A 22,481-nucleotide genomic window follows, 5' to 3' on the forward strand; every position below is an offset into this window, starting at 1 on the left:
AGGACCAGTCACAATATCGGAAGAATGCCAAGCACCCAGTATTACTGCACCACAGGTTAAAGCTGCATTGTCCAAGGCCAAGAATACAGCTTCCATGGGACCAAATAATATCCCTGGCTGTGTTCTACATGAACTACAAAGCGAACTGGCACCACATCCATGTGCCCTGTTCAGCCATGGCCTTACCTCAGGCTTTGTCCCTACCGAATGGCGCACTGTTATAGTCATCCTTCTCCATAAAGGGGGAGCAACTACAGACCCTGGGAATTATCGCCCCATTTACCTGATGAGTTGATATGTAAACCTATGGAGCGCATCATCAAAGACCTGATTAACAAAGATATAGGAAATCTCCAAACTCTGGACCCCATGCAGTTTGGCTTTGTGAAAGGAAGATCATGCCTGCTCAACCTGGTTGACTTCTTTGAGACAGTCACCAGGGCTGTCGATGTAAGTAAGGCAGTGCATACAGCCTACCTCGATCTGGCCAAGGCCTTTGATACCATTCCTCACTCGGGAATTATTGATAAACTCACCAAACTAGGCATCAACCCCTATATCACTATGTGGGTTGCAAATTGGCTCACAGATAGAGCACACAGTGTGAAAGAAGTGAACTCCAAGTCAGACTGCCAACCAGTCACGAGTGGAGTCCCACAGAGATTGGTCCTGGGTCTTCTCCTGTCTGGCATCTACTTCTCAGAAGTCTAGGCCAACACAAAGGGACTCTGGCTGAACAAGTTCACAGATGATTGCAAGCTGGGAGCAATTATTAACTCCCCAAGTGATGCAGACATCCTACAGAAAGGCCGAACTGAGACCAATGACTGGTGTCGAAACCATGGCCTTAAGCTTAATACCAAAAAATGCTTTGTCATCCCCATTGGTAAAAACTCAGTTCCCATTAATTACCACATCGATGGGAGCCCACTGAACACTGAAGGCATTATAAGAGATCTGGGGATGCAGGTTGACAGCAACCTCTCCTTCGACTTCCACTTTGCCACTGTGATCAGAAAGTCCTTCTATGTGGCATATTTCATTACCAAGGGATTTTGCATCCAAGAAGAAAGATGTCATCATCTCTCTGTACTCTTCCCTCATTAGACCAATCATCGAGTATAAATCGCCATTTGGCTTGTACCTAACTAGACACCTGCAATAGCTGGAGAGGCCACAGAAGTACCTCACGAAGTGGATCCTAGGCATTAAACACATGTCCTGCATGGACAGACTCAAAAGATTCCAGCTATTCTCTGTCTCATATCACCTACTTAGAGGCGATCTCTGTTTGACTTGCAAAGTCATGTTTGACCCAACTCTGTTAGAAATGCTACATCTAAAAAAATCCCAGTCCCTCCACACCACATGCTCCAAAGACCTCAGCCTCATTACCACAATCAACCGAACATGCTAGAGGGACAGGTTCCTCACCCAGAGACTGCCCGTGTTCTGGTATAGACTTCCCATGCATGTCAAGCAGAGCTCCTCACTGTCCCTCTTCAGGAGAAATCTTGATGAGTGGATGGGTAATAGAAAGTCCACCCTGGGGATCACTCCAGTGGCTCTACTTGATAGAGGCACTAAGAACTAACATCGGGTGGCACAATGCCAGTGCACTTCTGTGGGCTAGGCTTGTAAAGGCTCCACGGCCATTAGCCTAGTACACACCTATGACCCTATATATATATATATATATATATATATATATATATATATATATATATATATATATATATATATGCATATATATGTATCTGTGTGTGTGTGTGTGTACATAAAAAGTGTACACACCCCTGTTAAAATGCCAGTTTTTTGTGATATAAAAAAATGAGACCACAATAAATAATTTCAAAATCTTTCCCATCTTTATTGTGACCTATAACCTGTACAACTCAATTAAAAAACAAACAAATCTGTTAGAGGAAAATATAAAAAATAAAAAACATACAATAAGCTGGTTGCATAAGTGTGCACACCCTTAAACTAATACTTTGTTGAAGCAACTTTTGACTTAATTACAGCATTCAGTCTTCTTGGGCACCCACCTGCCATCAATTAATGAGACTCTGATTAACCCCAAATAACGTTTTCTACATATGTTTTCTTAATTGTTTGTTTGTATAGTTGATTCTGTATTAAACATATTTCAGTCTGCTAAGAAACTGTTGAAGCATACTTGTGTGGTAGTAGAAGCAGTAACTTAATGAAGATCAGGAATTATTGGGCCAATCCAGCCCTTGCCATCAATATATTGCATTTGAATAATGGCTCAAGAAATAGAAGGTTGTGACTGTGGGGAAGGAATAGAAAGAATTGCAGTTCATAGAATCATTGTTGCTGCGTTGTGGGCAAGTCACTATGGCAGCATGATTGGATGGAAATTGGGAGGGAAGATGATGGCTAGTGTTTGTAATGGTATGGTTTACTGGCCATGCTAGTGCAAAGTGGGGCACATGAAAGCATGTAAACATAGCCAGACCTTTACTGATATACAGTCCTTGGGATATGGGTGATCAGTGAATGTTGGGAACTGAAATCCAGTCCTAGAGTGTTATGGTACAGATTTTCATGTTCCATGAATATCAGCACCTAAATAAGAAAAGTGGTCAGAATTTCAAATTGAAGACATTGTGGGAATCGGATATCAGATGTCAAGGACATCTATGTAAAACAATATTACACAATGACAAGGCCTGTCAATATCCTAGACTTATATGTAGTATTACTTTTATGTAATATCAGTATTATGTGTATATATGTATGTGTGTGTGTGTGTGTGTGTGTATGTGTGTGTGTGTGTGTGTGTCTCATCAAACATCAAATGCTCATGAGAGTGAACACAGAAAGAATTATTTTAGATTGAATCTTAAGTGATAGAAATTAACAAAAACTAAAACACCCATCACCCCCTAAATAAACACAAAACTGAATGCAGGTTTAAGCTGGTAAAACAATATTACACAATGACAAGGCCTGTCAATATCCTAGACTTATATGTAGTATTACTTTTATGTAATATCAGTATTATGTGTATATATGTATGTGTGTGTGTGTGTGTGTGTGTGTGTGTGTGTGTGTGTGTGTGTCATCAAACATCGAATGCTCATGAGAGTGAACACAGAAAGAATTATTTTAGATTGAATCTTAAGTGATAGAAATTAACAAAAACTAAAACACCCCTCACCCCCTAAATAAACACAAAACTGGATGCAGGTTTAAGCTAAACTCTGGCTACCTCAGAAATGTCTGGGAGCATTCTTTGTACAGAAAGTGAGGAGAGTGGATGGCCCAAAATACCCACTGTGGACATTTGTGCAAAACTGCATCTGCACCTTATACATAAATGTGACAGGTATGTTTATTAAACTGAAGTAGTCACAAACAGATGAAATGGAAACATGAAGACTACTAAAAATATGGCTTTCATTCACATACCTATTTATATTTTGTGAGCAGAATTTTAATACCTAGATGGGTGTACTGTATAACTCTGTATTTATCTTTCCATTTTTTTTTCAGAAGCATGACTATAAAACAGAGCAGGCCATTACATTCTGGTCAGAGAACATCCAGAAAGTTACGGTGAGCTATTCAACATCTTATACCATGTATTGTATATAAATTTCATCAAAGTAAATTTTAAATATACAGTACCTGAATAAAATTAATTTGTAACACATTTTCCTTCTATTTGCTGACACGCAAAACTCATGTACATGTATTTTTATCCTACCATCACTACTCTTTTCTTCTTGGTTTATCTCAAATTGTTATATTCACCCCATATGTTAAACTCAGAGTAAATATAAATGGATGTAAATTCTTTTCATGAGTTGGAAAAATCAAAAATCAAGACATTTAGCAATTATATTGTTAAAGGGAAAAATGAGACCTGCTTCGCTCATGTGAATTTGCATATGCTCCTACTATTTATTTTGATAGTTACTTTATTTTGTTTCTCCATGCCTGTTGCCCATCAAACCACTACTGGATCCTTTACTGCCAGACTGTCATGAGACTTAACTGTACTTTTAAATGGGAGCACACTTTTTCTGGCAGTTTAAAAGTTGTTTAATTGAATTTTTTTTGTGGATAAATTCTGTTTATTTTACATTTTGTGACTGGCAAAGTGGTTTAAAATGCTTTTTCTGGTGTTTTTGTGGAAAAAAATTACTTTTAAAAACTTTAAATTTTTTACCAGTTTTTGCTGCTTATTTTACCTGAGGAAGAGGCACTGCTTTTAGCTTGACCATGAAACAAACTATCAGTCCTATGGTGAGTCTTTCTTTCATCCACAGAAAGAAAAAGGTTAAGCAAATACCACAGCAGGTTAGCAATTTTCTTCATCTACAGGTGGGTGACTCTTCTGTGGCCATAGATTGTTCTTCTGACCACTCATCTTTTATCCTGGATCCCTGTGGTGTAGCACCTACAGCCACCATGGTCCAGGAGTTAGCCATGTCTTCTGTGGCTGATGGGGTCCCCTCAGTGAGCAAAGTAGAGATGCTTTTGCTGGTCCTGAGAGAGGGAACAGGGAAGACTTCCCGGTTTGGTCTGAATGTTGCGCCCATCCATAGGGAAGCTGATGTTGCTATTCATAACAGTGTTGCACCCATTTTCTTGTTTAAAAAAAAAAAAAAAAAAAAAAAAAAAAAGAAAACTAAGCATGTATCTACTCCTCCTCAAATTTCCTTTGACAGCAGTAGTTTACTGTGTCTGGCTGAGGATTCAATTCAGGCTATTGAGCCTTCTTATAAGGTGGTTACTATGAGCTGTTACAGAAGGAATTTCCAGAAACTTCACCCATTCCTCCATCATTCTGATTACTGCTTCAGTAGCCGTAGACATATGGGTTATATCATTCCAAACCATCAGGGTACCTTTCATGCACCCAAACCATCAGTCAACTTGAGTTGAGCTGTCTAAAAAGACAGGTTTGGGTGCCAAGTCCTTCTGAGTTTTCTGCCATTGAAGAGTACACTCCTCTAAGGCTCTCGAGGATTGACAGTCAGCTTGTGCTGTTCCTTTGCTGGGCAGATAAGTTGCCTTTAGTGAAAAAATTTCCATTTCAAAAAACTGTTTATTTAATAATGCTTTCCTATTTGGGACAGTTATGTTAAAACTTGGAATCTGTGTTTTAATGGACTGTCTCAAGACCATATTGCACTTTTAAAGAGAGCACTCTTTTTTTCTGTCAGTTTAAAAGTTGTTTAAATAATTGAAAACCATTCTTTCTGTTGAGAAATAGTGTTTATTTTGCATCTGATGTTCTTTTCATTCATTCCCCAGTTGATGGGTTCTGATCAGACTTGGCCACTTCTGACAGATCATCAGATCATAGAGGTCTCAAGCTCCTCCCTTTACCCATAATGCCATTCCAACCTAATGTGCCTCAGATCTCATTTGCCACCATTAGGTTTTAGATGCGGATTCCTTATCTCTCAGGCGTTTTTGGATTTTGTTTGATTCTTCTTGGCCATGAGTTAGTTTAAAATTATTTTTTGTTGTGGCTCTTCCTCCCTCCCATTTTCTGTGAGTTAGCTAGTTAGTGTAATTAATGATTTCTTTAAGCTGCTGTTTTTTTTTTGGAGGGGGGTTGTACTTCTCTCTATACCATTGCTGGTATCTGTTTGTACACTTTAAAGCACTCCTACCACTGTTAGTAGTTTTTCCACTTTTCTTTCTTACCTTTTTCTAAAAAAAAAAAAAAAGAATTTTCATAGCTTTATATAGTAGCATATTTAGAGCTGTGTTTGCTTCCTATTTGCTGACATGTCTGACAAATCCTCTGAGTTTAAAAAAATACATTTCCTGTAGACACAAACTTCAAAACTCAGATGCCCGTACAGAATACGTGTACTGTCTGGGTCCTGCACACCTTGATGTGGACTATGAGATCTGTTCTGGCTTCAACATCATAGCTTTAACAGATTGCAGAAATAAACTAGTTTTATGAGATAGCAACATCCTTGACCTGGTCATTACTAACATGGGCGACCGTTGCTCTACACCAGTAGTCAGCTCCTCCCTGATTAGATCCGACCACAAACTAATCACTTTGAAAACTCCAGCAAAGGTAGAACTTCCACTGAGTGACCTCCCAAACCTCTTGTATCAGAGGCACATGGGATATATGCAAATGACCCTTATGAACATCAGGTGTTTCAGCTAATTGGCGATTCAGAATGCCCATGACTTGTTTTGTCATTTTAATGGACAATTTCAAGCCAATAAAGCCAAACCCACTAGCTGTGGATATGCATATTTCGGCCTTGTTATGACCTCGTCAGCACAGCACAACACTCTGCTTGTGTTGTGCTGATGAGATCATAACAAGGCCGAAATATGCATATCCACTCCTAGTGGGGTTTGGCTTTATTGGCCTGAAATTGTCCATTAAAATGACGAATGTTTTTTCAGTGACATTCTCACTTATTGTTTTACAAACTAATCACCTTGGAAATCCACATCCCTTACACCCCCCCCCCCCAGCAAAGGTAACCACCATGAAAAACTTCTCCAAAGCTAACTTCAGGATCCTAAAAACAGAAGTGGCTAACTTCACGGCACACATGCAAATAGAGAATAGTTGCTTGACCGCAGAATCATACACCAATGCACTATACGAATGCGTACACAAATGCATGGATCTCACCATACCCAGTAGAACCAAGACACTCTCCTCCAAAAAAGGAAGCCAATCTGGTGGTCCCCTACCATAAACAATCTCTACAACAGGAGGAGGAAGCTGATGCAGAATAAGGTGAAGTCCCAAGACTGGAAAACCCCCTTATCTGCCTCAACAAAAAGTTGAGATCCCTCATCAAATCCTCTAAATCTAGGTATGAAAACAGAATTGCAGCAGATAGTAAAGACAACCACAAGGCCTTCTGTAGATATGTAAAGAATTTCCACGGCAATACCCAGATTTGCTCTGAGCTATTGCACAATGATACCGCCTATATCGAGCCAGCAGATATTGCCAGTATACTGGCTGACAGATTCAGTGCCAACTTTACCCCCCCAAAGGACCAATCACAATACCAGTAGATTGCCAGGCACCCAGTGCACAGGTTAAAACAGCACTGTCCAAGGCAAAGAATACAGCTTCTTTGGGACCTGACAATATCCCTGGTTGTGTTCTATATGAACTACAGAGTGAACTGGCACCTCACCTGTGTGCCCTGTTCAATCACACGCTCACCTCAAGCTTTGTCCCTGCCAAATGGCACACTGCTACAGTCATCCCTCTCCACAAAGGAGGAGCGACTACAGTCCCTGGGAACTGTCACCCCATTAGCCTGATGAGTCTGATATGCAAAGCTATGTAATGCATCATTATGGACCTAATAAACAAGGATATAGGGAATCTCCAAACTCTGGATCACACACAGTTTGGTTTTGTGAAGGGTAGATCATGCCTGCTCAACTTGGTCGACTTCTCTGAGTCAGTCACCAGAGCTGTGGATGAAGGCAAGGTGGTTCATACAGCCTACCTTGATCTGGCCAAGGCTTTTGATACCATTCCTCACTCAGGAATCATAGAAAAAAAACTCACTAAGCTTGGCATAAACCCCCTGTATCAATAGGTGGGTTGCAAACTGGCTCACAGATAGAACCCACAGTGTGAAAGTAGCTGACTCAAAGTCAGACTGATGATTAGTCATGAGTGGAGTCCCACAGTGTTTGGTCCTGGGTCCTCTCCTGTTTGGTATCTATTTCTCTGATGTCCAGGCCAACACAAAGGGATTCTGGCTGACAAAGTTCACAGACGATTGCAAGTTGGGAGCTATTATTAACTCCCCAAGTGATGCTGACATCCTACAGAATGGCCTCACTGTGGCCAACGACTGGTATCAGAACCATGGCCTTAAGCTCAATGCCAAAGAAATGTGTCTTCATCCCCTTTGGAAAAAATCCGGTTCTCATGGATTACCACATTGATGATAGTTCACTGAACACAGAAGGCATTATAAGTGATCTGGGAAGACAGTTTGACAGCAACCTCTCTTTTGATCACCACATTGCCACTGTGGTCAGAAAGCCCTTCTATGTGGCACATCTCATTACTAAGGGTTTTGCATCCAGGAAGAAAGAGGTCACTGTCTCCCTCTACTCTTCACTCATTAGGCCAGTCATTGAGTACAATGCCCCATTTGCATGTACCTCACTAGACATGTGCAACAACTGGAGAGGCCGCAAAAGTACCTTACAAAGAGGATCCTAGGCCTTAAACACTTGTCTTATATGGACAGACTCAAAAAACTCCAACTATTCTCTGTCTCAGATCACCTACTTAGAGGCTATCTCTGCTTGACTTACAAAGCCATGTCTGACCCAGCTCTATTAGAAATGCTACATCTAAAGAAATCCCAATCTCTCTGCACCACACGCCCCAGAGACCTCAACCTCATTACCACAATCAACAGAACATGCTGGAGGGACAGGTTCCTCATCCAGAGACTGCCCATGCTATGGAACAGACTTCCCATGCATGTCAAGCAGAACACCTCGCTGACCCTCTTCAAGAGAAATCTTGATAAGTGGATGGGAAACAGAAAATTCACCCCGGCGATAACTCCAGTGGCTCTACTCAACAGAGGCACTGGGAACTAAGGTCGGGTGGCACTATGCCAGGGTACTTCTATGGCTAGGTTTGTAAAGACCCCAGGGCCATTAGCCGAGTGCACACCTATGAACCAATGAGGACTTCTGCCTTCTTCTTCCACTCCCTCAGTTGCTGAGACCCAAATCCCTTATAAAAAGCTGAACAAATGTAAGCATGATATATTACCTAAGGCAAAGGAGTCCTGTAAAAGGTCTCCAGATTGCACTTTAGCTTCGATTTTGGCTCTTTCAACAGATCCCCCAACAAAAGTTCATAAGAAGTCAAATCCATTGGTCTCAAATCCAACTGCTCAAACACCAAAGTCCCTTCAGATCTGTTCTTTGCTACTTTTATTGGATCTTATTCCATCTAGGCTTCCTTCGCCTTTCCTGGAAGGGGTCACCTCAAAGACACTGTAGACCACCTTTCCACTACATCCTCTCTTAGATTCTCCAGATGTCTCTCAGAAGTAGATGTGGACAGGATGATGATAAAGTTCCTCAGAGCACATACACAGGTGTAGGTTCGCCCAGTTCTGACCCCAAATGGGTCCATGAGCCGACATCTGTTTACTTGCCCTGTAGTATCTCCTTCTCCAGTCCAACCCTCTGTTTCGGGCCTTTGGATCCATGATCACTGGGAGTGTCTGCTTCAGATCTGAAGACTATTTGTTCTTTGGCTCTGATGATTCCCCTGATCCGACCAGTACAGGGTGTCTTGGACCTGGAGGACTCTCAGAGCCAAAACATCAGTGATGGTTCGGGGGTTTGGAGTCGACTCCAAAGCTTTCAGAGTCATTTCTTCCCCTTAGAGCCTCTGTGTTTAAAAATGCATTTCCTGTGGACACAAGCTTCAAAATACAGATGCTAAGGTCTGACTCCTTCCTTAGATGGAGTGCTGATAAGGTTGGTGGAGCCGACAATCTGAGATATTTCACCTTCAGAGTCATCCACTTCTGTGTCCCCTAGGCATTCTGCCTTTAATGTTGTTGAAAAGGTTTTCTCCTTGGCTAGAAAAGAGACATCCCTGCCACTTTCAGATCAGACAACCCTGCCTCATACTGTCCTTTGCTCTGACCCTCAACCATTCCTTCCACAGGACAGACTGTCTGAAAGGGTCACTGTTAGAAAAATATGTATTTGAGCATATATAAAGTGCTAGTTAAAAAGCAAATAGTGTATAATGCATTTTATTCTATTAATAATATGGCAATAAGAATGATTTTACATGTAATTGCTTGAAGCTTTGGAACTGCAGTGTATTTGAACTCTGACCTTGGCAGCAGCCAGCTCAGCAAGCTTATGTTTTTCACTAATGATTATCTGCTGGGTCAGGAAATTAAATGTATGAAGCACTGAAAATCTTCTTCTCCTTCCTCTGGGACAATTGGCCTTGTAAATGTTATCAAGATAAAACGCAGCTGCTGGAAGAATGTTGCAAGAAGAACAAAGAAGTGTATTACAAGACTGAACCAACTATTGTATTCGAACAGGCCTGAAACCTTGAAGGAGTAACATTTACAGAAAGACATTATAACTGACCAGGTGCTTTGTAAGGCTATATTATTCCCAAGGGAAAGTTTTTTTTAAAAAATGTAATATCAGCAATCTTTATGAATAGAATACTGTTAGTAAAAGTGATGTAGATGCCCTGTGACTAACCACGTCAGTAAGGTGGGCATAATCTGAATGTAAGCACTATAAAATATTCTGTACTTCCTGCATCATGTCAGACAAAATTCTGTACTTGTACATTTTTTGCCTCCTGGTGTACACTAGTAAACATTTGCATCTGAGCCTCCTGTGTTGTTATCTTTGTTTTTATTTAACAGTTTGGTCCTTCGGACCAGAAACCCTCAGACAGCTACAGATCAGAGTGTACCGGTGGTCGAACACTGCGCAGGAGAAGCTACCGAAACGGTTCTTCTTGAAATACAAAAGACCTCCGACTGAATTGTCGTTTTGAGAGGCTGGCCACTTTCTGATCTGCGGCCGAAGAGCGGTCTCAAACTGGTCGACTCAGGAGGCTCAGGTAGGAAGATATTTGCCTTTTTTCTGTTTTAGATCAGGGACTAGGTTACAGTAAATACTATTGTCAGAAGATTTGTTATACAGATCAGGGACAAAAGGAAATTACTGTATATTTTGTCAGAGATCAGGGAAACAGAATAAGGTAGGCAGTCATTCTAGATAAACTGTGTAAGGAACTGAAATACCACATGGTGAAAAGGGTTACGTAACATTTTCTTTTAGTATGGGAAATCAGTGCACTAAAAACTCGCGAGATCCGGCCCTAACTGAAGATGCAAAATATATGCAATTACAACGGGTTGATAATGTTAGGCATTACACAAAATGGGTTAATAAATACGGATTTGATGGTAAATTGGATAAAATTTAATTAGTTAAACTCTTAAAACAACTTAAATCTGACGCAGAAGGACAGGCAAAAAAACAACAACGATTAGGCATTCCTCAGGCACAGGTGGATTGAGGAAGTAAACCGAAGGGAACAGAGAACTAAAAATGCTAAGACATTATTTTTAGATAAAGAGGATAATAATACAGTAATAGCGACGGCTCCTCCTCCCCCGCCCCCTCCGATGCCTTTTTCAGGATATGAAGCAGGTGGACAAGCTGGACCACCTCCACGTTATCCTGATGTCACAAGAACACTAAAACCATTTGTTAGAGATCCTATTGAAACTAGGTCCCGGACACGTAAAACACTTGGGGACACAGACTTATATCAAATAGGAAAAAACACACTAAAGGAAAATGAAGAAGAAATATGTCCACTAATCGAGGTACCAAATCCTCAGGCAGGACAGGAAGGGCAGGACCCAACTCTTCTAGTATACAGACCATGGACACCGGAAGATATTCGGAAAGCTACAGAGGGAATCCCCCATCCAAAAGTCAATTACACAAAGTTTTTACAAGATTTACAAGGTATGAGACTAAGTTACCACCTGAATGGGGAAGAAGTAGAAAAGGTAGTTAGACAAATTGTGGGTCCAGACTGGCACATGATTTGTGGCACCTGGAATCCTCGTAATGCAGAGCTTAAACCACTCCCACATAGTGACGCAGAACTAGACAACAGAGTAAAAGGTCTTACAGACTGAATTTCAGAAAAATGGAAACGTAGAGCAGATTGGACTTGCATTAACCAATGCATACAACAAGGGAATGAAACTGTAGATGGGTATTATGGTAGATTATTGGAATGTTTCAATAACCATAGTGGTATGGCTATTCCTGAAAATCAGACACTTGATACCTCGTATGAACAGCAACTGAAAAATGCATTTTTGAAAGGTTGCATTGCACCTATCAGTAGCTTCATTACGAAGCATATGATAGATCATCGAACAAGTAGGCTACAAGCCTTACTTGAATATGCTAGACATGCTGAAAGACACTTTAATAGTAAAAAGAAAAAGAAGACAAAAGTCTTCACTGCTGAAGACGGAGCTGAGGTTTTTGTAGTACAATCCGGTAAAAAGGGTAAGAAAAATGCCCAGGGAAACAGACAATCTGACAAGCGGTCAGAAGATTTTGAAGAGAGAAAAAAGAAAGGTGAGTGCTTTAAGTGCGGGAAGAAAGGACATTTAGCGAGGGATTGCAGGCTAAATAAAAAGGTAACTACAGAAAGTAAGGGTGATGAAGACTGACTAAAGGCTAACAAACAAAGGACAAATGTAAATGTAGTAGAAGGAATAGAGGAAGTGCAAGTAGACATAGAGGATGAAGAAAGTGAAATTTTAGATTTGGCATTACTGAGCTTGGAGCTCTATCTGGCAGACACAAAACCGGAAGTCACACTTCTGGTGGAGGGGAGGGAAGTAAAATTCCTGTGTGACTCAGGAGCGTCACGAACTTTGATACACCCCTCCAAGTTACCAGAATATTCTGAATCACCTGATTTTATATTAGTAAAAGCAGCAAACGGACAGCTATATAGGGAGCCACTCTCCCGTGATATAGCAATAACTGACCCTGTTTCAGGTATGACTCAGAAAAGTAAAATCGTGGTTTCTGCAAAATGTCCAGTAAACTTACTGGGAAGAGATCTTATGCAGATATTTGGCATAGCGGTAGTTCCCACTATGCAGGGTATGGAGGCACAAAGACAAATGGATACACTGTGGATGGGAGATCGTAGGTTTACCCCGGGAATCATCTCTGTGTCACTGCTGGACAGAGGCACAACAAACTAATGGGCACAGTATTTTTTCATATAAGAGGTGGCGTAAGCCACAAAAATTTGGGCTAGGCTTATAAATGCCTTAGGGCAGATAGCCTAGTATAAACCTATGAACCTATGAACCTATTTGTGGTGCGACCGGAGGGTGAGACTTTTTACTGGTACAGCCAGGACCTAGTTACGACTGGTCCAGGGGCAATAACTGAGGAACGGATGAATGTAGCCATCAATAAGGCCCCCTCCCTTGACACTGACCAACAGCATTTGTTACATTGTATTCTATACTACTGTAGCATGCCAGGACCTGATAAAGAATATAAGCAAGAATTATTCAAAAATCCTGCTAACAGATTAGTATTACGAACCTTGTATTGGGATACTGAGGGAAACAGTGTGGTAAGCTGTTCATTACCTCAGGAATTCATGACACTGTACAAATCTAATCGACTACCACATGTCAGCTTGACGAAAAATAAGAATATGAAATGGGCGGACTTAGGAGAAAAAGTAACAAGGTGGGAAAAACAAACTGATTTAGAATTATCAGAGCAGGGAATACAAAAACAGAAATTGAATTGACTAACGCAGACACATCCAGCTGTACACTTACAAACTAGTGAAGACAGCTGATTAGCATTCTTATTAGAAGAAGAAGAAAAAGCCCTGTGTGATATACCACAGATTCTTTGGTCAACAGGCAAATCAGATGTAGGACTTATTCGAACAGCAGGACCAGTTACTATTACACCAAAATCAGCATTTAGACCACAAAAAAGATAATACCCCTTGAGGAAAGATGCAGAGCAAGGAATCAAGCCTATAATAGCAACATTACTCAAGGAAGGAGTACTGGTAGAATCTCTTGATTCACCATGTAATACCCCTCTATTTCCTGTTAAAAAAGCAAACGGGGAATGGCGGATGGTACAGGATTTACAAGCTGTAAACAATGCAGTAATACCTAGAGCACCTACGGTGCCAGACCCACACACCTTGTTGAACGATTTAAAGCTGCAACAAAAATATTTTACTGTAGTAGACATAAGCAATGCTTTCTTTTCAATACCTATACAGCCTGATAGCCAGTATTGGTTTGCATTTACATTTCAGGGTAAAAGATATACCTATACTCAGCTACCACAGGGATATTGTGAAAGTCCAATGATATTTGCACAAGAAATGGCAAGCAACCTGGCAGGGTTTACCCCACCAGGAGGTAGTCATATTCTACTTTATGTAGATGACATTTTGCTAGCAGCCCTCACCCAGCATCAATGCAGGGAGGATACGATAGCGTTATTGAAATTTTTAGCAGCACAGGGACATAAAGTAAACAAAAGTAAGTTACAACTTTGGAAAAAATAGGTCAGATACCTAGGATATGTAATATCCAATGAAGGTAGACTATTAGACAAAGACAGACAAAAACAGCAATTTTACAAGCACCTAAACCAACGAACAAGAAGGAAATTATGTCCTTCTTGGGAACAACTAATTTTTGTCGAAGCTGGATATCAAACTATGCTTTAGAATCTGCTCCGCTGGCTGATTTAATATATAAAACACCAATGGCAGCACAAGATATATTACAATGGACACCCGAAGCAGAAACAGCTTTCTGCAGACTAAAGCAATTGATAGCTTCTTCATTAATTTTAGGACTTCCGAATTACCACAAAAGATTCTTTCAGACCGTAGATTGTAAACAGGGATATATGACGTCAGTCCTGACGCAACAGCATGGGGATAAGCAACGCCCCATAGCTTACTATTCATCACAGTTAGACCCAGTGGCACGGTCATTGCCTCACTGTGTACAAGCAGTGGTCGCAGCTGTAATGGCAGTACAGGCATCGGCCTCAGTGGTGTTATTCCACCCTCTCACATTGAGAGTGCCTCATGCAGTCGCGATAATTTTACTGCAAGAAAAAATAGCATATCTATCCCCTGCTAGACATCTTTCATGAATGACCATACTGCTGAGCCAACCTCATATGGTAATTGAACGTTGTACAACATTAAACCCGTCAACGTTACTTCCAACTCCTGTGGATGGCACGCCGCACAGCTGCCTGCAGGAAATTGAGCAACAACTTTGCCCAGACAAGATCTCACTGATATGCCCTTGGATGATGCCGAGGTGACATTTTATGTGGATGGCTCGTGCAGAAGGGGTCCTACAGGAAAAAATGTAGTGGGGTATGCAGTGGTTACAGATACAGAGATCTTAGAAGCCCAACCCTTACAGCATAACCTATCTGCTCAAGCAGCAGAATTGATAGCCTTAAAACGGGCTTGCACTCTAGCGAAAGATAAATGTCTGAACATATATACTGACAGTCAGTATGCTTTCTCTACAGTGCATGTTTTTGCGCAACAATGGAAAAATAGGGGAATGATAACATCTAATGGCAAACCGATTAATCATGCGCAACTTATTTTGAACCTATTAGATTCTATTCAGTTACCTACTAAAGTAGCTATTTGTAAATGTTTAGCTCATACAAAACAACAAGATAGAATTTCAAAAGGAAATGCAAAAGCTGATGCAACTGCAAAGCAAGCAGCCTCAGACTCAGAAACTCTTCTTTTAACCGAGGAATTACAACCCTCTGAGATTTTAGATCTAGAAATGCTAAAAACAATGCAGACATTAACTACAAAAGCAGAAAAACAAAAATGGGAGAAACGAGGTGCAATCCTCGAAAATGGACTGTATGTCTCCAAAGAGAAAAAAAACAATATTACCGTCTAATTTATTTAGATATGCAGCTTTGTTGAGCCATGGGCAGTGCCATGTCTCAACAGGGGGGATGGTACAGTCAGTAAATAGAGTATTTCAAACATACGGATTCATAAATTATACAAAAAATTTTGTACAGCATGCCATATTTGTAACAAACATCATGCACAAGGGGCATTCAAACCCAAGCAAGGGAGTTTTCCTACACCACCATATCCATTCCACACTATTTGTATGGATTTCATAGAATTTAATAAATGTGAAGGGAAAAAGTGCTGTTTAGTAATTATAGATATGTTTTCCAAATGGGTAGAAGCTTTTCCAACTAGAAATCCGGATGCAGCAACCGTGGCAAAAGCCCTAGTAAAAGAAATAATTCCCAGATTTGGCATACCGGAAAGGATTTATAGTGACAATGGGACACATTTTGTTAATCAGACGATTCACCAGCTTGGGAGATTCTTTGGAATCTCCTTAAAGAATCATTGTGCTTACCACCCACAGTCTGCAGGACTGGTGGAAAGGTACAATGGAATTCTAAAAAACAAATTGAGGAAGCTAGTGAGTGAGACACAGAAAAACTGGATTTGCTGTCTGCCTTTGGCACTGCTGAACATGAGAACAGTTCCAAGTGTAAAGGGTTTGACTCCCTTTGAAATGATATTTGGAAGGGCATGTTATGTGCCACAGTGGAAAGCTCTCATGCCTGCAGAACTAGAGGCTGACAGCTCATTAGCTAGCTACATGAGAAAACTGTTAACAAATAAAACTGTTCTGCAGTTGAACTCTTTTTCAGATAAAAGACAGACCAGACCGTTAGAAGCAGTGCTGACTCCGGGGACCTGGGTGTGGTTGAAGGTTACGAAGAGGAAGAATTGGGCGAGTCCAAAGTGGGAAGGACTGTACCAGGTACTGTTCGCAACGCCTACTGCAGTCAAAGTTGCTGAGAGGACGTCCTGGGTCCATCTGACACACTGTAAACCGGTAAAGAATTTTCAGCTTGATAAACACTTTGTGACTGATACACAACAAAGGCAGGATGGCCAAGAGCAAAACGAGTAAAAATACAGATCAACCCCAAAGATGTTGTTTAATCATCTTGTTGACTATGCATTTATTGACTATGATTGTGATGACCTTCCTTTTGTTGTGGTTTTTCCTACATGTAACCACACAAGTGAAAGTGGAGAGACGTGATGAACTGTCTATAGACTGGCATCCGAACTTTAACACATACCTAGCTATGAAGCGTGTATATGTAGAGACTATGAACATTTCAAATTGCTGGGTTTGTACTGCTATACCAATAGCATATGGAGGACTGTTAATGTCCGCTGTCCCCTTGGGGATAAATGAGACTTGGGAGAATTTACTTTTCGATACAGGATCTGTAAGATCACAAGACAAAATTGCATTGTATTTGCCTATTACACAGAAGGGAATTGTATGTTTTTATAAGAATGATACACTTCAAGTGGATTGGAGTAACTGTAATATAACCATATCTTATAAATGCTACATTAAAGTTAAAGATAGAGGCACTGTTTTTAATACAAATTATGATTCATATTTGAGTTTAATGAAAACAACATTAAGTGATGTACAGAGAAATCCTGTCTTACATAAACAACTGTCTATTATAGACAAGAAAATGTTTCATTCAGAATTAACCCGCATCAGTACTAAAGTAGAAAACTGTTATTTTGTTTGTGGGAAAAAGGCATACAAATGGCTACCTGAGAATTGGTCCGGCAGTTGTTTTTTGGGTTATCTGGTTCCGCCATAAGACATACTGCAGAATTACCTCTAGGTAAGATACGAAATGTGAGAGATGTAGCCCGGAAACCTGAAGGTCCAATCGGAAAACCTGTAAATCCAGTAGGACAAATCGAAGCTGGTTGGAAAGACCATCATTCCGTAAAAAACAAAGAAAAATTGACTCATATGGACTTGAGTGACAGTGTAATATCCTGGGCTGGAATACTTCCAGCATATGGAGCAGTCAAATTGATCTGGAAGTTGAGAAAGCTGTCGAAACTTCTCGAAGTAATGAGTAATGCAAATTTTTCTGCTCTCGAACTAGTGACTGATGAACTGAATGCAATGAGAACTGTTGTGCTACAAAATCGAATGGCTCTTGACTTCACCCTAGCGGCGAGAGGTGGTACGTGTGTGTTTATCAAAGAAGAATGCTGTGCGTTTATACCAGACAATCGACATGAAATTAATGACCACCTAGAGGTAATACAGCAGGTATCGGCCATGATTGAACCAGGCTCAAACCCACTGACAAACTTTTTCCAGAGTCTGTTTGGTGGGTGGGGTTCTATCCTAATGAACATCTTGATTGCTATTTGTGTGGGTCTGCTCCTACTAGGAGCATGTGTCTGTTGTGATATTCCCTTCATGAAAAGATTAATCAAAGATTTTATTGATATATCTGTAACTGAAACTTTGTACCAAGACATTGAGTTAGAAAAATTAATTTCAGATGAAATTCTTTCCGAAGCATAAACTAAATGACTTACCTGTTTGAAAGTCCTTAAAGGAGAAGGCTAGGGGACGAAATGACATTGTTTATATTTCAGAATAGAATAAAAGTATTAAAAGGGAGGAAAATGTTAGAAAAATATGTATTTGAGCATATATAAAGTGCTAGTTGAAAAGCAAATAGTGTATAATGCATTTTATTCTATTAATAATATGGCAATAAGAATGATTTTACATGTAATTGCTTGAAGCTTTGGAACTGCAGTGTATTTGAACTCTGACCCTGGCAGTAGCCAGCTCAGCAAGCTTATGTTTTCACTAATGACTATCTGCTGGGTCAGGAAATTAAATGTATGAAGCATTGAAAATCTTCTTCTCCTTCCTCTGGGACAATTGGCCTTGTAAATGTTATCAAGATAAAATGCAGCTGCTGGAAGAATGTTGCAAGAAGAACAAAGAATTGTATTACAAGACTGAACCAACTATTGTATTCGAACAGGCCTGAAACCTTGAAGGAGTAACATTTACAGAAAGACATTATAACTGACCAGGTGCTTTGTAAGGCTATATTATTCCCAAGTGAAAGCTTTTTTTAAAAAAATGTATTATCAGCAATCTTTATGAATAGAATACTGTTAGTAAAAGTGATGTAGATGCCCTGTGACTAACCACGTCAGTAAGGTGGGCATAATCTGAATGTAAGCACTATAAAATATTCTGTACTTCCTGCATCATGTCAGACAAAATTCTGTACTTGTACGTTTTTTGCCTCCTGGTGTACACTAGTAAACTTTTGCATCTGAGCCTCCTGTGTTGTTATCTTTGTTTTTATTTAACAGTCACCAGCCAGTCAGTCAAGACATTATCTCTTCCATCATTTCCCAAGAACATCCCATTGAGGAAGTCCCTCAGAAAAGAATGTGTAAGATGAGTCTCTGAGATTCCCCAGGAATCTCTCACAGAAGATACCAATTTTGATGAAGGGGGGAGGGGATCCCCCAGTTCACCTTCTGACATCTCCTTTGGAGACATCCTGGAGCTCCTGACTCAAAAAAGAGGTTGGTCTTCTGACACCTACTCCCAAGGGGAATCAGTGTTCCTGGAGGCTTTTGGGTCTGGCTTATCTACTTCTCGGGTAACCCCCCTCCCCCCACCAGTACCTTGTCTCTCAGCAGGTGTGGAAGGAGCCAAACACTGTTGAGCCAATACCAAAAAAACCTAGGAAGGATTTTAGCCCACCCTAAAGACTGCACACACTGGAACAAGGGAGTCCCAGTTGGTGCTATGGTTGTGGCTGCCGCCACAGAGAAAGAACTGGGAGAAGAGAGTTCTTCTCTCCCTCCTCCTAATAAAGAATCTTGGGTATTGGACAGATTTAGGAAGCATGTATATGCTTCAGCAACCTTCACCCTCAGGTTGCTGAATTACTTGGCACATTTTATGAGACTGCAAAGAGATCTGATCAAGGAGCTTACCAAATCTCTTTTGGGTTCCATGTCGTCTGAGGATGGAAACATAATTTTCTCACAACTGGCCACCCTCTAATCCATCTTGAATGTATCCATGAGGTAGGTCTCACATGAAGCAGAAGGTACAACACCGGCTACGGGTTCAAGCATAACCATCAGGAGACATGGCTGGATGCGCTTAGGCATAACCATCAGGAGACATGGCTGGATGCACTTATGTGACTTTGTGTAACCATTTAAGTCTGCATTTGTCAATGTGCCCTTTGACAGACCTTCTCTGTTTGGCCCCAAGGATAAAGAGATGCTCTCCAGATGTGAAGAGGAGGGAAAGAGTCAGTCACCAGAGCAGAGGTGGTCTGCAGAACCAGGGCTTTAGAGATTCTTTCTCAGATAAGCCCTGTCAGTGCTCCTGAAAGGACACACAATTGTTCACCTCTGGAGGCAGTCATGAGTCACTTATCTCTGCAGCAGAGAGCCTGGTTATCTATCACAAAAGATTTCTGGGTGCAGATGATCATATGCAGATGTTATACCATACCATTTTTCCTAACTCCTCAGAGGAAAGCAGTGTATCTATAAATAAAAAAAAACTGCTAGAAGAGTCATCCAAGAGGTCCCCCAGACCAGAGAGGGTGTGGAATTTATTCAAGATTCTTCTTAGTGTCAAAAAAGACAGGGGACTTGAGACCAATTCTGGATCTCAGCAAGTTTAACTGGTTTGTTTAGTACACAAAGTTTCAGATGATCATGGTTGAGTTTATCTTACGTCTGATGCAAAGGGACTATCGGATGTGCTTGGCAGATCTTCAGGATGCGTACTATCACATCAAAATGAGCAGGTGTGTGAAAAAATACCTATGCTTCCATGTAGGATCCAGTCATTACCAGTTCAGAACACTGCCCTTTGGTCTCACCACAGCCCCCCATGGTGTTCACCCAATGTATGGCAGACGTAGCTGTTCACTTGACACTGCTGAGATTCTGGGTGTTTGCATCACTGGATGACTAAATCCTTACTGCCTCAACCAGGCATTGACTTTTACAGGCAATGGATTACTTGTTTCAGTTCTGTTCTCATCTGGGATTAACAGCCAATTACAACAAATCTCAACTCACCCCGATACAGAACCTGTAGTTCATAGGTGCTTATTTGGACACAGTCAGTCATATAGTCTCCCTTCCTTCCACCTGAATAAGCACACTGCAGTCCCAAATCAAGAAATTGATGAAAAGTTTATCTCTTCCAGTCCGACTGATACCACAGGCTTTGGGTTCCATGGCAGCAGCTATCACTTTTGTCCCTTTGGCCAGGTTCCATATGAGAATCATTCAATGGACTCTGTCAGCTGAATGGTTCATTCTCCAACATCCATTATCCACACCAGTGAAGATCACGAAAGTGTGCAAAATGTATCTTCTTCTGGGAAGTCTTTCTAATCAGCTCTGTGAAAAACATTCCTTTGTTCATCCCCTGCCCAAGGCCATCAAAGTGTCACCCGAGGAGGCCAAGATGCATATCAATGTCCTGGAGATGAGAGCTGTCCCCCTAGCATTACAGTCCTTTGAAGACATTGTCCCAACCAGGACAGTTGCAATAAAGACAAACAATATGTCTGTAGTCTGGTACATCAACAAACGGGAGGACCAGATCTTATCCTCTTTATTGAGAAGCCATGAGAGTATGGCAGTGGGTGATTTCTTCCACTTGCTTTCTAATAGTAATGCACATTCTGGGGAAATCCAACGTGATTGCAGACAAACTAAGCAGGCCAATTCTGATGCCTCATGAGTGGTCTGTCAATGTCAATGTGACAAAGAATTTTCTGTCAGTGGGGCCAGCCATGCTGTGATCCATCTGCATCTCCCCTCAATAACAAATGCCTTGATCCCTCCACTCAGGAAGTCACTGAGAAATACTCTAGTTTTTGATTGTCGCACCTGTCTTCTGTATGCTTTGCCACTCTTGCCACTAATTCCTAAGTTTCTTCAGAAAGCAGTTTGGTTGAAGAGCAGTTATCCTCATTGCACCTTTTTGGCCTCATCAGATTTGGTTCCCATACCTCTGGCCTCATCTTCAACACCCACCATGGATTCTGGATCCAACCCCAAATCTCCTGTCACACCCGACAGGCATAACTTGTCTGAACTTGACAGGCCTCAGACTGACTACATTGGTTCTCCATTTCCACTGATTGCTAGACAGCCCAGGGTCTCCTCCACAGTCCATCATATTTTGTTATATTCTCATAAGGCTTCTATTAGAAGACCTTACAAGTGTAATTGGAAAAGATTTGTCTTCTGGGCCCTTAGCAAGGATCTGGAACCTTTTTCAGTGCCTGTGTCTTCAATCCTTGAATTCTTAGCTTCAATCTTCAATGAAGGGGCTAGATTTTCAAACTAAAGTTCGATTGGCTGCCATTTCTAATTTCCACCTGGGTAAAAATAACTCTACTCTAGCCTCTTCTAGACAATGCAAGGCCTTTCTTAAGGGAGTTTTTTTTTTGTTTTTGTTTTTTTTTTCCTTTTGCTTAGGCCTCCGTTAAAAGATCCTTCTACTTCTCCTTGAGATTTGAATGCAATGCTTCAGGCCTTAACTCAATCTCCCTTTGAACCTTCAGCCAAAACAGATCTTAAATTGTTGTCTTGGAAAACTATTTTTCTAGATGCTATAACATCAGCTAGATGAGTATCTGAACTCCAGGGTCTCCTCGAAACATCAGCTAGATGAGTATTTGAACTCCAGGGTCTCCTTGAAACCTGCTTACCTGATTTTTTTACAAAGACAGGGTGTCATTGTGAGCAAACCCATCCTTTTTACCTATGGTAGCTTTTGTGACAAACATATACAAGGTCATTAATATCCCAGTTTTCTTTCCAAGCTTTTCAAATAAGGGGGAGTGTATGCTACACCTTTTGGATGTACATAGACAACTTCACTTTTACCTTCATAGACCCAACA

At 40.9% G+C, this 22,481-nt stretch overlaps 1 protein-coding gene across 2 annotated transcripts in view; it reads left to right on the forward strand.

Annotated features, from left to right (window-relative positions):
• SPAG8 (sperm associated antigen 8) overlaps window positions 1–22,481 on the forward strand; it is a 953,320-nt gene that overhangs the window by 771,880 nt on the left and 158,959 nt on the right. For both annotated transcript variants that reach the window (XM_044078982.1, XM_044078981.1), the window contains exon 5: window positions 3,523–3,585. In XM_044078982.1, coding sequence (XP_043934917.1) covers window positions 3,523–3,585 — 63 coding nt within the window. The remainder of the gene's footprint in view (window positions 1–3,522; window positions 3,586–22,481) is intronic.

The sequence above is a fragment of the Protopterus annectens genome, chromosome 1.part1 (genome assembly GCF_019279795.1).
Source record: "Protopterus annectens isolate FY-2018-M chromosome 1.part1, PAN1.0, whole genome shotgun sequence".
In the NCBI taxonomy this organism is placed as follows: Eukaryota; Metazoa; Chordata; order Ceratodontiformes; family Protopteridae; genus Protopterus; species Protopterus annectens.